The sequence below is a fragment of the Taeniopygia guttata genome, chromosome 3, assembly GCF_048771995.1.
Source record: "Taeniopygia guttata chromosome 3, bTaeGut7.mat, whole genome shotgun sequence".
Classification (NCBI taxonomy): Eukaryota; Metazoa; Chordata; class Aves; order Passeriformes; family Estrildidae; genus Taeniopygia; species Taeniopygia guttata.
The window spans coordinates 73,083,092-73,099,934 of NC_133027.1; the positions used below are offsets into that span (position 1 = coordinate 73,083,092).

A 16,843-nucleotide genomic window follows, 5' to 3' on the forward strand; every position below is an offset into this window, starting at 1 on the left:
GATGTCCCATATGTTTTTGAATCAAATGTACTGATTGATGGCTGTGTTGCAACCCACTCCAGAGGCAAAGGAACTGAGGTTCTTGGTAAGAGAACCCTTGATTAGAGCGAAAGGACACTGCGTGACCAGAGTTTCTGTATCTATATACATATATATATATATAGAGCTATATTTATCTGTGTGTATATATACATATATATATATATGTGTGTGTGTGTGTGTGTGTGTGTATACCTCAGGTTTATTTTACAGCTGTTTGCTTGCAATGGAAGAAAGGTATGTAGCTGTTTTGTCTATAGAAATAGGACAATATGGAAGTATATATAATATAATTTAAGAAAATACATAAGGAAAGAGAGAAAACATATGAGTACATAGTAGAGATGAAAGACATCGCCATCCAAGGATCCAACAACAAGACTTGATTGTTGCCATTTTAGATGTTTGTTGGTCAAAGTGTTGGTCACAATCGGGGATGGGGGAAGCCCATGAAACAAAGAGTGTTCATACATGTGTTCAATGGGTTCATACATGTTTTGGTTCATGCCCTGGTAACTCCCTTGGCGGGGAGTTGTCTGGTGTTAACACTGTAAATCACGTGCAGTCCTCTGGTGGGAAGCCTGAGAAATGAGTCTGGGGGCACATTGCGGTTGGTGGTGGTCACAGACTCCATCTGTCCCATAATTTAGAGTGATTTTGAGCAGTGATATGAGTATGAACACTTGCTTTCTCTCCCACAGTTTGCCAGAGAATTTTTGTCTGGATGCATTAACCAGGACGTGCTAACCAGATCTTACCACTGACAGGTCTGAAATCAGCACCTTCCTGTCACAAATTCCTCCCTGCTGTGCTTATCTCCTGCTGTGGTGGCTTATCTTATGGCAAGTTCTGTCTGTGGCCTTGACAATGTTTGAAACAGGCAGCTGTGTGCTTTAACTCTTCACAGGGTGTCAAAAACTTCCAAACATTTTTCCAGCTCTCCTGGGATAAAGTACTCGTAGGAACAGGGTTCTGCTATTTCTCATTACTGCTTTGCACTTACTGGCCCTCCTTCATCATGAGATGTGGTTGTCTCTTGTTTGGGTTTTGAATGTTTTCATTTAACTGTGCTTTTTTTTTACAGACCATGGTGGTGTGAAGGGCTGTGTGACAAAAGCTTATAAAGTACTTAAATTTTTTAAGTAATTTCTACTACAAGTATCTAACTTAAAGGTTATTACATTCAGACTACCTGTTTTCCTTCAAAATAAAACTTAATTCACTAAGCTAGAATTTATTCAAGGCTGGTGTATTTCTGATTTGTATTATATTATCTATTAGAACTCACTTGCCTACATGTAGAATTTTTGTCACTTCAAACCTAGTTACATCAGTGCAAGGTGCATCTTTATTTAGCAGGAAATTTGAAAGTGTTACTAGGGTTTAAAATGGTAGAAGTAGTAACAAAGCTTTCTTGAGCCTAGAGAGACCTGCCTATTGATGCTTCTCTTTCATATGTGAAAGGACAGGCAACATAGTGTGTGCACAGTAGGAGGTGAATTTAAGGCTTTAAAGTTAAAAAATGCCCTGTTTTTGTTTGTGTTTTGTTTTTCTGATATTTTTTTTTTACTGTTTTTCTTAACCTTGAGAAAATTTAACACTGGAATTCTAGTTCCTGGTTATTAATTAAAAATACCTATTTCTTCCTATTTCTGTGTTCCTTAGAGAGCTTGGGGCTTAATTCCCAGTTTATGCAGATTTTCCAAGAGATGAGGTTTGTAGCACATGGCTGTTGTGTGAAGTGAAGCTGTGGTGAGCTTCACAGCTTGAGGGCTTTCATTCCTTGCTGTTGGGAACTGATCATATTTTAGTTGAGAAGACACAACCATGTGATCATTTAACAATTAGGAAAGGTGGCTCTTACGACTTTGCTAATACTAATACTAATTATTTAGGGAGGCAGTGAGGAAAGCCCTGCTGCTTAGAATTACGTGGTGGTGCTTGCATTCAATCTTGAGCAATGGAGAGCAGGATTTGCCTTTTCTAATTTGCTAAGCATCTCTCTGTTCATGGCACATACACAATCGGAGCATCCAAGTTTATTGCTGAAAAAAGAAACAGCAAAGTGAACCAACTTGTCAGATGACAGATCTGTTTGTGTCCTCAGGCACGTGAAAATCCTCAGCCTTAGGCATGCACTACTGAGTGGATGTAACTTACTGCTTATGAACAAGAAGTTTGTGTACGTATTATATTTTTCCAGGCTTCTAATAGATGAACACAAGAAAGCTTGGTCTCCCCACACCTCTTAAATTTTTTAAGAATCAGGAGTAGAAACATCTTCCTAGTTCTAGCTACTGTTGTTTTCAGCAATGTTTCTTTATTATAAAATGGATGTCTAAGTTGTATCCTGAGACTGAGATTGTAGGATTGTAAATGCACTGTGCAACTGCTCACTTCAGCAGGTGTGCATCTCTATACAATTAAATTTCTACAGAAGTTGTCACCAAAGCTTCAGATTCTGAGATCAGTGCACACTAGTGATTGAAAATAGAACAATTTTGTTTGTACCCTCCAAAACTGGGGAAAAGGATGTAGTCTGTGTACCAAACCAAAAAGGCACAAAGAGATTACTTGGCTTGAGTTGCAAGTGATTTTCCACATCTTCCTGCAATTACAATGCTTCCTACTTGTCTTCATCAACTTTCTGAGGGTATAGGCTGAATTCTGTTCTTTTCCATTGAAGACCAGCTTTAATTTCAGGGCAGGAAATAACATTGTGTAGCACATCAAAATTCCTGAATGTCCTATGATTGCTTTAAATGTCTGTATCACTGGTTCTGTGTCAGTTCCCCATCTTTTTTTTTTTGTTCACTTGAATAGGATTGAGTTTTCTTTCAGTAGAATACAACATCAGTTAAGAATTTGTGTGATACCCCCATTGGAAGAAAGGTGTGAATTAACTTTGTCTTTGGTTAACTAAATTTGGCATTTTCAAACCCTGTGGATCATTGAGGAGGGGAGCTATCATGTGAGTGTTCCAATGGAGATATCTTCTGCTCCTAATTCTATTTCTTCTATTCCTTAGGTGATTTTTGAAGTGCACTTATGACAGTAATGCAGTTTTGATTTTGTGCCTTTTTCTTCCTCCATTCTAGGACCTTTAGAAAACTTGCTATGCCTTTCTAATCTTGGAAGGAATTTAGCTGGAAGAGGATTTTTGTACTGTATTGAGGAGAGAGAGTGGCATGTCTTCCTCTAAAATGGTAACTGGATTCTCAACCTGGTAGGTTAGACCAGAAGTGGACCAGACTGTTCTAACCTCATTGTTTAAAGATAACTAACAGTATGTGCATTTGGCTGGACCACTCGAGGAATATTTACTCTTCCATCAACTATTGTATTTTCAAGGTTAAACTGGAGGGATAAGGAAGCAAACTACATAGATTTCTTAAAAGTTTTTTAAGCTGTCTGTAAATTATCTGCTGTGCTTGGGGACAAACTTTGCTGTTTGATGAAACCCAAAAAGCTCATCCTTGCCTTTGTTCTCTTTCTCTAAATCTCACACCTTTTAAAGGCTGAGTTTAGGTGCTTCAGTCACTAGATTCTTAGGCTGTAGATTGCGTTTGGGATCTCAGTATGTGAGTGGTGTCTAGGATGCTTGGAATGTGCATCATGGTGTGCCTGACAGAGGAGTTTGGGAAAATTGGAGGAGAGCAAAGAATAAAAAATGCCATAAAAATTTTGCACTTAAAATTTATGTCAGAAACATGTCTCAGGAGAGTATACATTGTTGAGGAAGCAGAGACTTAGTTGGGAATTGGGCATGGGTGGTCTTTTTTTTTTTTGTTAGTTGGTTGTTTTTTACTATTTGAACATATAGGAGCATGGGTAGATATACAGATAGCTTATCTTGTTGGTATTGTAGCATTTGCTCCAGCACTTCTCTCTTTGCAATCCTTATTCTATCAGTTTACTTTTAGTTCCCTGTCTCTGCTCTTTCCTTCTTCCTTTTCTTCTCCAGGGTGTCAGTGGAGAGGTGCTCTCCACCACAAAATTTATTTTCTGAAATGTGTGTTTGATTGGTTTACTTTGTTTTTCTGCCTGTAATCACTGAACATGGATGTGGGGTTCCAGAGCATGCAGCCCCCACCTGTGAATAAAGGCATTTTTCCCTAAACTTTGTCAGTGTACCCACTGTTATTTTCCACCTTCTTTATAAAAATGGAACATTTCGTGGTCAGAAATTTTATTTATTATTAGATAATGCTACCGCCTGACTTCAGCAAGTAAATGGGATAACATTTAAATGAGTATGAAGCTGGCTCTTTCATGCTTAGAGCTATACCATTGGCTGTAGTGCTTGATAATATGCAGCTTCCTGTCTTAAAAACATAAATCTGATTTGAAGCAGATTTCAGAACCCAGAACTTATTTATGGACAAAAGCCTGACTAAACTGTGGCAAAGAAACTTGGAAGTGAGTTTATTTGCATCTTTCTACCTCTGCATGTTCCTGCTTAATTATTTCTGTATATAATACAAGGACAGTATTTAGATGTTAGAGCATCAGGAGTCCATACAGTATAAATGGATAAATAATACATGGATGCTGTGTCCTAGTATTCTTAAGGTATATTTTATTTATGATGTTACAGCATTTTCCATGAAGCTACAGGGATGTGTCACATATCCACATCACTCATATTAAGCTGCTGGCATTAGTGCATTTAGATTAGATACACATTTGGGCCACTGTGGATGGTAATGAGCTGCTGTGCACCGTAGGATACATCTCACATGATCTGCCAAAGAGGTTTGCAGTTATTTTTAAGTGCTATCTGTGCTAACAATAAATCTAGAGATGACAGCTGGAAATCCTCGTTCCAGGCTCTCCTCAGTACCAAGGTTTGTCTCGCAATTCCTCACTTGCTAATTCAAGAATCTAATAATCTGTTACTCCACTTTAATGTTTCAAATTTTTATGACTCTGTTAAGAGTTGGACTGGACTGCTGTAATCATTTTATTCACAAGTAGCAGCACCACATCCACTATTTATAGTAATATACAATAATGCAATTAATGCTATTTTTAAAGAACATATGGTTTGGATATGTTAAAGTTTACAGAATTGGACTCTAACCAGTAATGTCCTCCTTTGCTATAAGGCTGTAAGAAATGTCTCACAGGTTATAAAGTAATCCAAGAAATTGAATTGTGCTGCAAGAGTAGACCTTGTGGGATTTTTTTCCCTAGAAAAATCAGAGATAATTCTGTCAAACTCTGTGAATTTATCTATCACAGTTCATTAATACTACCAAACCCTATTTTTAGTATTTCCACAGAGTTAAGAAGTGAACATATCTATCTGGGCTGCAGAAAGAAGAAACTTCCTCTAAGCATGTTTTTGCTTCCAAGGCAGAAAAATCTTGTCTCAGTGGGACAAGCAGAGCCTGCCCGTGCTGTTGGCAGCATTTTAAAGGGAAGTGTTGCTGATGAGGCTAGAAATCTCTGTGGATAATTGTAAAATCTTCACTGTAATGTAAAAGAGGGTCTCTCTTGCAAAACTGACAATACAATTAAAAAAGCTTTTTAAAGAATGAAGAAGTCCTTTTCTATAGTAAATAAAAATACTATAGTAAAAGCTGCTTCTCTGTCTATTTTTTCAAGTTGATGCTTTGCATTGAAACACTGCCCTGCCCCACTGCATCCAAAAAAAAGGGAACTAGGAGCAAAAAGAGAGACAAAGTAAAATGGAAGCTGGAGGAAGGATGTGAGTCACCTCACATGAAATAGATGAACAAGGATGAAATGTTGCAAGGTGTTAGCTTTCAAAAAGCTGTATTTTGAACACTAACTGCTTCATCTCAGAGCTAAGTAAAGCATTCAACAACATCACAAAAATATCTGATGAATAAGAAAAAGGTGATGTGAAATGTGCATCATTCCACTCCTTTCTTATCCTCCATGTTTGTATTTAATCCTCATGCAGAGGGTTTACTACTCTGCCAAGAAAAAGCATTGCCCTTGACTGCTTTTCAAAAACAGCAAAAAGGAATGGCTTATTCAGTGTTACATCCAGGTATGCCCCATCTTCCTTCTGTGCTGCAGGGTCTTCTGGCTGATCTGTTCCATCACTAGCCAGTTTGAAAAAGGCTTTATTTATTACCTGTAAGGGAAAACATATGAGTAATTCTGGAGTCATCAGAGCACAGTCATGATGGGACAAATGAGAGTCTGAGTAAATGATAAAACACACTGTGCTCCATAGATGTTTAAAAAAGATGGTAGAGTACTTGTCCATAATGTGCAAATGTGCAAAAGCTGTATAAGTGTTTTTACACTGGGCTGGTCTGTAATCCTGTTGCCCTTGTGTCATGGTTTAACACCAGCCAGCAGCTAGGTACCACACAGCTGCTCACTCATTCCTCCCACGACTGCCAACAACTAAAACTCTCATGTTTTCAGCATTATTCTCCTACTAAATCAAAAACATACACTGTATGTGATACTCAGTCCCCTACTAAGCATGTCCCCTACATGGCTCTGACTGCTTAGTTCTAGGTAAATTTATTCTGTCTGGGAGGCTGAAACCGCGCAGGAAACATAATTTTTTAATGCCAGTGTTATGTACTGTACCTTTCCAACTGTTAGACTGGCATTGCTTATCTTACTGAAATCTGCCCCCTTCCCCAGCAGTTCAGGCAGTTCCATATCTGCAAGAAGTTCCTGTAGATCTGAGCTGTCTTCTAGTGTTAATGCTGGCAGCACTAATTTAATTTCTCTGCAGAGAGAGGGAGAGAGAGAGGCAAGTGAGTGCTTGTTCACTGTGCAAGCATGGTGGTTGCACAGTCCTGGGGAATGGGCATATGAAAACAACTCCAACTAGTGCTTGGTGTGTGGGCACAAACACAGTGGGTGCCTCTTACTGTTTCCAAGTGTGAACTCACCCAGACTTCACCCAGGGTCTGCTGCTTAACCCCAAACCATCCCACTTCATGGGTGGGATGCTCGTTTTCTTGAAATGCCCCTAGATAAAAAGCTGATGCCACCAAAGTGGAGCTCCTTTGAAGTGACCCCTCAGGCTGTGCACGGCAGGATCTGACCCCAGGTGAGTGGACAGGCCTGTGTGGCTCACCCCATCCCATCATCCCTTCTCTGGGAGGGTGCACATGCCCCTTCCCTACCTTGGGGACAGCCACTGGAGCCAGGCTGAGGACTGCCACGTCAGCTTGGACTCCACGCTCTCCAGGTCGCTGCCATTGAAAGGCTGCAGCAGCACCAGCAGCGCTGTCTTGCTGATGGGGATTTCCACCACGGAAAAAGTCCCACTGGCATCAGTTTTGTACTTGAATGTCCCCGTGATAGACAACATAGGAACCAAGACCTTTGTGTTTGAATCCACAAAGAATTCCTGAGGCTCTTTGAGCAGGAAGGCTTGCTTAACATTCACTGAAAAACAGATCAAGAAAGGAAAAATTCATTCTTCTCTTCATCTCTCCTCCCCTTTGCCCCTTAGCTGATCTTTTTAAGAACACACTGTGCCTTAGAGAAGGGCTGCATGTATAAAATCGTATTTAGCTACTGTAATCATATATCTCCCCCTTTTAATCTGCCTTCTGGTAGCATCAAGCTCACAGCACAGGGCCCATGACCATCAGGACCTTGACTAAAGCTGCTGTGTTTCTGCTGGCTTTGTGGCCCTTCCTGGGGACAGAAAAGTGTCTCTGCTTGCTTGGTTGCCTGCTTCCTCCCAGGCTGCCGCATGGTCCCCAGGGGCTCACAGGCCTGTGCAGAGGGTCTGCTTGGTTTCCTCTCTGTCCCTCGAGTGCACTGGTGGCATGTTTGGAAGCACATCCATCAGGGCCAGCCCTTGCTGCAGGAGCTCTCAGGCAGCCAGGTGGGCTCAGGAGAGGGAAGGCAGCACAAGCTCAGCCTGAGCTCTCACCCTTCACCATCTTACAAATCAAAGCAATGGGGAAGGTTGTACGCACAACACTGAAGTGCTGGTTGAGCCAAGGAGGCTAAAAAGGACATACTCAAACACTTACTAGACCTTAAATAAATTTCTTTCTCAGTTCACAACTATAAGAGGCCTTGCTCTCACCTTGCACTACTTCTGTGCAGCTTTGCATTTCAACATGTTCTCTTCTCACTGCCACAGATCAATGCTGCTGCCCAGCTGGGCAGATAATCCTGTTCAGCATTAAAGAAACTACTGCCCTCAGTGAAATTTGCACCTGATGTTCTGCATTGAATTCTAAATAGCAGGCCCTGCTTGGCAGCAAGTCTACAAATGTGAAGAAAACTCTGTGTAAGTGAACAACATTTGAGACAACTGGAACATTTAGCTGTTGTTTTGTATGAATTTCTGTTACTTTATCAATGCTATGGCTGCTAATAGCATCTCAGAGCTTATATAGCGTGTTTCAGAGGAAAAAATGTACTTTTTCCTTTCTGCAGCTATGGGGACAGACATGGACCACGACAGCATCAGCTGTCATGGATGTCCCTTCACAACCAAATGGCAAACCAAATGCTGAAGTTATCTTCTGTGTTTATTAGAATATAATTGCTTGTGCAATTCATTTCTTCTTGAGCCAATTTTGTCTCCCGATGTGCGGGGACTGCAACATTTCAAATTCACCTTCTGACATAGAAGGTAGTAGAGCTGACCCAGTGAGGCAGACTCTTGAACATGTGTTTCTATACCAAAGAAAAATGTCCAATAGAGAAGAAGAGGTTCTTCTAAAGCAAAACTGCTTTTGTGCCCAAAAGACAGAAATACCCAAGTCTGTAACACAATTACTTTTGCAGTATCATATCCATACTAAATCTTACAATGAAGAGAAAGCTGATGCCCACAGCTCACCGAGAGAATGACAGCACCCATGAAAGGCAAAGTGACATCCAGTTTTGAAGTGGGAAGATGGAGGCACAAAAAGGTTTCCTGAGTACCACAACTCCACCTTTAGCAGTAGAGGCCCACTCAGGGCTCACTGCAAGTGTTCTGAAATACATTCCCAAGAAGGCAAGCTGTCTGAAGAGTGCAGTCTTTGGTATTGCATTAAGTCACAAGGATCTAGGAAAGCAGCTACACTCAGAAGAGAAGGCTCAGTTGTAGTGTAGGGGGATTTCTGGGACAGCAGCATGGAATGATACTAGGCAATGAAGGTATTGCCTTATTTTAGGTTTGTATAAGTGCCCTGCTTCCATAAATGATGATGTCCAGTTGCTTCCTGAGCCAGATTTTGCCTCCAGACTTCTGTATTTAATAACCACTAGAGGAGTCATGTCCACTGTATTTTTTAGCCTTTTTTGTATCTGTAACTCTGGCCTGCTGCCCTCAGCTCCTTTGGCTTTCTTTAAAGCTACACCCTGATCAATCCTGCCGAAGGCCCTCATGACCTTTAGCTCCTTTGCAGCCAGAAATGCTTCAAGAGTCTTTCTAATGCACCTTTCCACTCCTTTCCTAATCCTTAGTTTCCTGGACAAGGAAAATTTCTTGGAGGCTATCTCCCTCCTCCTCACTCTCCATTTCTCTTGCTGGCTCATGGCAGTGTGCAGGCAAGATCCCTGGCACAGTGGTGGGGAGCAGAGGTCCAGCCTTTCATCTGAGCCCTTCCCTTTCCCCACTGAGCAGGTGTGACCTTGCTTCCTTCCCGGGAGCAGGGTTACTGCCCGTCCTTCCCCAAGCCCGTTCCCAAAAGGAGCAGCGCTGCCTCATACCTGCCAAGCGGACATCCTCCGCCAGCAGCAGCTGGGTGGATGGGTTGATGTCTGCCAGTAAGCCTTTGCTCTGGCCCTCGCTTTTGGCCTCCACAAAGGCATTTATTTGTTTTGCTGCCTCGCCTGGATTTGCAAAGTCAACAGCTCGGGCATAGAATGCATCGGCGCTGGGGAGCAAGTGCTCCATGAACAGCTGGAAGAGGGGTACGCCAGGGGCAGAGAACAAGCTCAGTGTGTTGGAAAAGAGCAGCTCCTCGTCCCCGCTCTTCACAAGCCTCTCGATCGTCCTCAGGCTGGAAAGGAAATTTCTTCCGACTGCTGTGGAAGTGCAGTCAGGGTTGCCAGAGGGGGGAACAAATCCCAGCAAACCCTGCAAATCAAGCGCTGTCTGGTTTGAGGCCCCCAGGTAGAATGAGACCAAGGAGCTGTAGAGGCTGGTTGGGGACAGGAGCACATTTTGGCCCCTCTGAGCTTTCTGCAGCACGCTGTAAAACCTCATGCCCAGGACATACACCAAGTCACTCAAGTAGCTCCGTTCCTCCTTCCCCCAGGTGCTGAGGCTTGGGGCTTCCAACTTGTTCTCGTTCATGCCAGCTTCATATTCATATTCAGGTGTGGTTTGGGACTCAATGGACACAGGGACAATAGTCTTTCCCTCCTGAACCAGTTTTTCCAGCTTGTCACAGTCACTCTCGTTGAAACAAAACAAAGTGAAAGGGTGGACGTAGACCCGGTCACAAGTCACCATGGTAAGGCAAGCCAACAAGTAGAGAAGATCTGCTACCAGATTCATGGTGGGAAATTGCCTCCACGTGTCTGCTGAAAGAAAAAATTAGAAGGAAAGGAGTCTGGTCAGATGTTCCAAGTAGAGTTTCTCTTAATCACAATGTGAGGTGCTAGTGCTGTGTTGGAGTTACAAAGGTGAGAATTTCAGTATTTAGTGGTGTTTGGTGTGACTCTGCCCCTAAAAAGCCCAGGATGAGACTGACACCAGTTTCAATGGTAACAGGTGGGAAATGGCAAGCACAGACCTGACTCCATTACCCACTGCAGTACCCTAAGGATTTTTCATGGGAATGGCTGTGGATGCTGGTTATGCCTGAAAATTAGATCATGCTACTTCTGCAAAACATTTTTTTTGCAACAAATGCAACAACATCTTTTCCTGGGACCTGGTCAGAGCCATCCATCTCTGCAAACTGCTGCACTGACCCTTGCTGACACACAGACAGGCTAAGCAATGTGCCTGCTGTTATGCAGGAAGTAGGTTTGGACACCAGTTCTCTTAAGGTCCAAACACAGAACGGTCCTGCTTTGTATGTCTAGTCAGCAAAATACTTGGCACTAGCAGAGCATGTTATGTTTTCATAGCGCAGTGCAAACATTCATTCTAGCTCTTAGGCAAACACTCCAGGCTCCCTTATATAAATGTGCTCACACTGAAACCATTTTTCATTGCACCTTCTGTATCTGATTACAGAGTTAGAAGGGGTAGGCTGAGTTTTACTCAGCTGTGCAAGCAGTCTTCTCCTGAGGTAAAAGACCGCTTGCTGCTCTTGTTTTTCCTGACAAGAAGCACAGAATTTTACTGTGTGTGGATGTCTCTGGTGTTTTAGCACAAAGGATATAATGCAAATTGGGACTAGAATATAATGGACACACACACACCACAGAGACAAATTCAAGCTTTTTGGTAACTAATACCTCTGCTGCACCTTTCTTGTATTTCTAGTATATGACTTTTTATCTGTGTATTTGAAACCCAAACTGAAATATGCTGAAAATTGTGCATCTGTAAAATATATCATCAGCCAAAATACTGTTATTCAGAGCTGTATTTTTATTCTACTAGTAATTCCTTGTTTATTGTAGCTTTGTTCACTCTCTTCCACCCATTTCAAGTTCTGCAGAGCTCATTGGATGGGCAAAATGCTATCAGCCTTGCCAGTACCTAAGCCCTGATCTCTGCTTTCTTCCTCCAAGGCTTTTTTAGTCACTCCAGTCTGTCTGTAATTCTGGTAGCCTGAGCCTTTTGAGAGGACACAGAGCAATGTCTGTCTCATCAACACTTTACACACGGTGGAAGCACTTGTGTTTAAATCCAGCTATTCAAGACCTGGCCCCTTCCCAGCCTAATTTACAATGTATAACCATATTCTTTCCTCTGAGGGGTCCCCAAGTATTTAATGCCTAATAATATCCCAGTTTGCAGTATCACCACTCTGTTGCACATACAAAAACTGAGATGTGCAGATGCTTGATAACTAGACATACTTTGCTAAGTACATCTGACTGCTAACATGGACATCTGCATTCCCAGCCTGTAGGCTCCTGTCTAACAGCTGGGTTTGCAAATGGAATTTATGGTGCTGTAATGGTCCCTCAGGATGTCTAAGTGTCTTCCTACTGAATGCTCTTGGGTCAAGCCTGAAACTCCTTGATCCCCAGAGGCATGCAGGGGAGGAGCTGCTGTAGATCTCTGTCCTTGTGCCTTCATTCAAGGATTGTTCTTCCCCATTAACTCTCACCTCATCCTCTAAATTGCTGTATGGGCAGCACAGTCGTGCTGCTGTGCCCTCTGCTCCCGGCCCCTCTTCACCTCCCCAACCCCACTGGTAGCATGTGACATGCATGACAGAGCATATTCATTGCTTGTGACTGGTTAAAAAAATTATCTTAGGAGGTGCCTTCCTAACCTCACTTTCACAGTTAGCCCAGCTACTGTTCTAGTGGATTTCTAGACTACTCAATGCATTTTTCACAATTGCATGCTCAGGAAAATGAACCAAAAAGCCACAAATTAGAAGAAATTCCTTTCCTACACTGTTCTCTCCATCACACAATTCTTTTGAGGCATTACTTAATCTTTCGTGCACAGCAGGGAGGGTGACCCTGTGCCACCCAGGCAGGCTGTGCCATTAGGCACTGGTGGCACCCAGTGGTCACTTCTCTCTAGCTGCCAGAGCCCCCAGCTCTGTTCAGCATTTGTTCCTTGAGCAGAAGCAAGAGGAGCAGTTTTCACTGCCAAGCACTTACGCTAAGCGCCATCTGTGGAAAGTCAGCGTGGTTTATTTGGCTAAAGGAGAGAGCCCCAAGACCTTTGGAAAAGCATGAAAAAGCAGCACTCAAAGCAAATGCACGAAGAGCGTGTACTCGCCTCTGTGCTGGGGTGTCACCCCTTTGTCGCCGCCCTGATGCTGCCGTCCCTCAGGCGAGCTCCCCACGACACCTGTCCCTGGGGTGGCAGGACCGCGGGTGCAATTCTGCCCTTCCTACTGCGCATTGCGCAAAGCCGCTTTGCATCACAGCCTGGGGCTGACAGAAGTTACCTCAGGCCAATGAGACCTGAGCCTGGCTCAACACCGGCTTCACAGAAAGTTCCAGGCATGGATACACAACCTTTAGCCAGCCCCAGCACACCTGTGCAGCCTGCAGTTACACATTTACCAAGGCAGACACCGGCGGTTTTACTGCGCAGAATAACTGATTATAGGAAAGACATTATTTTGTGCCAGACTGAAAGGAATGCAGATTCCTTTGTACTTATATTTGTTGTACAGTTGGATCAGATTTTTTGGCTTCACAGATAAATTGCCTTTAATCTCTCCCTTGCAGCCTGGGGACCCACCAGTGTGTGAGACGTGTATGCTACTGCAGAATAAAGTGATTAAGCTCTCAGTTTTTACCCCTTCTTTCCCTCTTGAACTGTTCAGCATGTCAAGGCTTTGTTCTTTCTCCTCTTGAACAAGCCGTGTTGAAATGGAGAAGATGAAAGCCAGGTAGGTGAGATTGCCAGAGCTGGATCACAAAGACTTCATCCCGCCCAGTGTCAGCTTTTCAAGTCTTGTTTGGGAAAAGGGGTTGGGATTTGCAGATCTTTGAGCTGCTTTTGAAATAATCTTTCAATTTTGGTGTACCCCTTCTTCCTATTTAAGCACGTAAACAGTGAATCAAATGCAATTGGTTAGACTGGGTCTTGTTCAGTGCCCTTTATTCTTAGTCCCATGGCTCTAACAGGAGTAGGGTTGATTTATCATCTGTGCTTTGATTTTAGAGGGCCAGTCAGGCATGATTTGTACTGCAGTGCCCAGCTACATGTTGGGTTCAAGGAGAGAGCTGAGAGAGGGGGATGTTTTCAGCATGCCTGGGCAGCTGGAGCTGGTGGAGATGAAGGTGGAGACAGGAGCAGCTGAGTCCTGCCAGCCCAAGGGCTGTGTGCCAGATGCCTGACACCAAAGAGATGAGAAATTTCTGTCTCTGCAATCCCGCTTTTCATTTAAACAATCTGATTACCTTCACTACAAAGAGGTCCAAAAGTGGTTCTGAGCCCAGGCTTGTGTACCATGCTCTCATGCACTGAAGGCTTAAACAAACAGCTTGAAACATTCAAAGTGTTTTGTCCTCTTGCTGCCTGAGCATCTCAATTGAGGAAGCATCTGCCCACAGAACAATCCCCGAGCATTAGTACCACCCCCAGACTTAAAATGCTTCTAGCTGAGCAAAGAATACAGGCAAATGGAGAAGGATGAAAAATGAAAAATGCATATTGCTCAGCTAAATGCTAAGAGATCAAGTTAGGTTTCAGGTCCCCCTTCTTTCCCCTCTACCCTGGCGACTCATTTCCCCAGGAAGACCAGGGGAGCCAGCTGGTCCCTTAGAGGCCAGTGGAGCTGCTGGTGGGACGTGCAAATCTGTTTCTCCTGCACCACCACCCATGTGGGTCCACCTGAGGCACTAGGCAGGCATCAGCAGTGCACATGAATGGCCAGACCTTGCTGAGCCTGTGAGCTAGAGCTGGTCTGCTCCATCCCCCTAGATGAGATTTGAACACAGGTGAAAAGAAAACCCATCCCAGTACTCTCTGTATTGAGGACACACAAATGAAAGTTGTTTCATGGAAGGGCACCTTGTATTCTGCAAAACTCTGAAAAGTATCCTAATTAAATTAATTACTGGCTTTGGTTAATAAGCTACAAGTGATGCTAATAACATATAATACAGCTGTCAGACTTACATGTTTGCTGTGGACAATAAACACTGAAAGGGGAAATCACAAACCCCTCACCCACTGTAGTTTTTTTCCTTAGATAATTATGCCTTTATTCTGCAGCATTCAGACAATGCTGTTGTTTGGGTATCTCCTGCTTCCAGCTCCCCTGAAGGTCATGACCAAGCCATGCTGCATCTGTGTGTCTCCTTGTGCTGTAACTACCAGCCCTAAACAGGCAGCCCTGGCTGCAGGGGATGCTGCCCTGAAGAAAAGGAGGAGCAAGAGTCACCTGAACAACAAATCGAGTATGTGGGTCTGGGGGCTCTGCCTCATAAAGAAAGTTGAATATTCTCAGGGTTTTCAGCCAAGTTGATCCTTGGGTGTCTTTTGGTGTTTGTGCCCTCAGTTCTATTGTTTTCTGTCGATAAAAAAATGGTCCGTGTCTTTGAGGACCACAGAAGTCTATCTTTTGCCCCCCACCCTTGCCTGCACATCAATAAAGTAATCTAATTTAAATACCTAGCTTTCTGTAGAAAAAGAAGTTTCACCAGGTAATGTTCAATGTCCTGTTTTCACCACAGTCTTCCTCTTGCCTCCTCCTTCCTCAGCCACTGGGAATTTGGCTGGCCTCAGTAATGAGGAAGAGCCTTCGATTTCACCTTATGTTCACGCACCACAACAAAGCTCAGATACCGTTCCCCCCTCATTTTCCAGTCACTTGTGCTCACTCAATTAATATTCCCCTACTAAGATGCATCACACACCAGCACACTTCTTAGATCTTTGCCTTTTATCTTTTAACACTTTATTCTAAAGGAGAAGGTTTCATATTATCAAGAACACATCCTGCCACACCTGCAACATGTTTTATCCTAGTAGTACTTAAATACAGTTAGTCTTTAATTTTACTTCTGAGACATTTTTAAGCAGGAGTACATGAGCATTATTCCAATTACTAAATGTGGACTCTGTTGTCAGGCTTTTTTTTATTGGGTTGCCATGGTTTTAGGAATGAGAGTGTGCTTAAAGATAGAGCTTCAACTTTAAAAAGCAGACTCTATCTATCTCTCTCTATCCTACCCTTCAGCTCTGGTATCCAAGGATTTTGCCCCTTAAAGAGAGCTGTGCCAGAGAACTTCCACTGGGCCAAATTTGGGCAAAAAGCTTTCTGGCAACAAGGAACCCAAGAGAGTGAAAGGAAGGCTGTTCTACAAACATCCCCTATCCAAAACAAGCCTGTGGCCTGCACACGCTTTCTAAAGAACCTCTCCCTGCAACAGCCACAGTAAAGGTACAAAGAAACACAGAGTTCTCAAACCTGCTCTTCAGCGGTGAGGTGTGTGCTCTCCTTTTGCCCCACTCTCCAATTTTGGAGGGGTACTCAGCTCCCCCTTTTATACCCACTCTTGCATAAGCCAGGCCCGTCCCCCGTCCCCCCCACCTCTGCCCTCATTTCTCTTCAAAACCTGCCTCTGTTTTTCCTGCTTGTTATTCATGGTAGCTGCTGAGAGGGAGCAAAGAGGGGTGGAAAAACACTGGTGCTGCAGTTGTGGGTTTCCTTGCAGCCGTCCTAGGATCAGATCTCCTGGTCAACCTCACTGTTGTGAAGTGCTAATGTGGAAGCACTCCCCTGCCCCATGAAAAATTCTCGTTGATGGTGCTCCAGCAGTTCTTCATGCAAATACTGACAAAAAGGTGTCAGAAATTTTAACCCTGGTAGAGGAACATTAACCCTACAGACAGCAGCATATAATTCAGCCTTGAATGGGAAAATGTCCAAGGATTTTTGTCCAAGAATTTTGTCCAAGAATTTTGACTGATCGACCAGGCAGCTATTTTTTTGTCTAAGAACATTGTGTCTCCACTTTGCAAAAAGTGATTTCATTGATCTGAATTGTTCTGGGAAAAGCTGTATAAAATTCAGAACTTTGTGCAGAGACAATAGTAAATATTTTATTCTGTTCAGTTCTGTTTGTTTTCCAGGTTTCCAAATTTTGCTCTGAGACCTGAACTCAAAAGGGCCAGATGTACTCCTGTAATGATGCTCTTGTCTGTCTCAGCAGACCTGGAGGAGGGATAATAAATTACTCTGCTCACAGGCTCAGACTACAGACCTTTGTCAGAATCTGTGGTATTGATGATTCC

At 43.2% G+C, this 16,843-nt stretch overlaps 1 protein-coding gene across 4 annotated transcripts; it reads right to left on the reverse strand.

Annotated features, from left to right (window-relative positions):
- Positions 1–4,598: 4,598 nt before the first annotated feature.
- On the reverse strand, positions 4,599–16,130 carry AGT (angiotensinogen). 4 transcript variants are annotated; one of them, XM_030268310.4, is made up of 6 exons: positions 16,017–16,057; positions 15,218–15,357; positions 9,709–10,524; positions 7,167–7,431; positions 6,619–6,763; positions 4,599–6,148 (listed from the first exon to the last, which is right to left on the reverse strand). In XM_030268310.4, exons 3-6 carry the CDS (start codon positions 10,499–10,501, stop codon positions 5,957–5,959), a joined length of 1,395 nt encoding a protein of 464 aa, XP_030124170.4. In that variant the 5' UTR covers positions 10,502–10,524; positions 15,218–15,357; positions 16,017–16,057; the 3' UTR covers positions 4,599–5,956. The 4 variants fall into 4 exon arrangements, with proteins under 4 accessions (XP_030124170.4, XP_002190600.4, XP_030124169.4 ...); XM_002190564.7 differs by lacking the exon at positions 15,218–15,357 and having other exon boundaries at positions 9,709–10,527; positions 16,017–16,130; XM_030268309.4 differs by lacking the exon at positions 15,218–15,357 and having other exon boundaries at positions 16,017–16,062.
- Between the last annotated feature and the right edge of the window lie 713 nt (positions 16,131–16,843).

Excerpts from the sequence above, each read along its gene's own strand:
- AGT (XM_002190564.7), bottom strand. The coding sequence starts at position 10,501 with ATGAATCTGGTAGCAGATCTTCTCTACTTGTTGGCTTGCCTTACCATG. Across the intron at positions 6,764-7,166 it reads CTCCAGTGGCTGTCCCCAAG|AGAAATTAAATTAGTGCTGC; the intron begins GTAGGGAAGGGG and ends CTCTCTCTGCAG. Across the intron at positions 6,149-6,618 it reads CCAGTCTAACAGTTGGAAAG|GTAATAAATAAAGCCTTTTT; the intron begins GTACAGTACATA and ends TTTCCCTTACAG.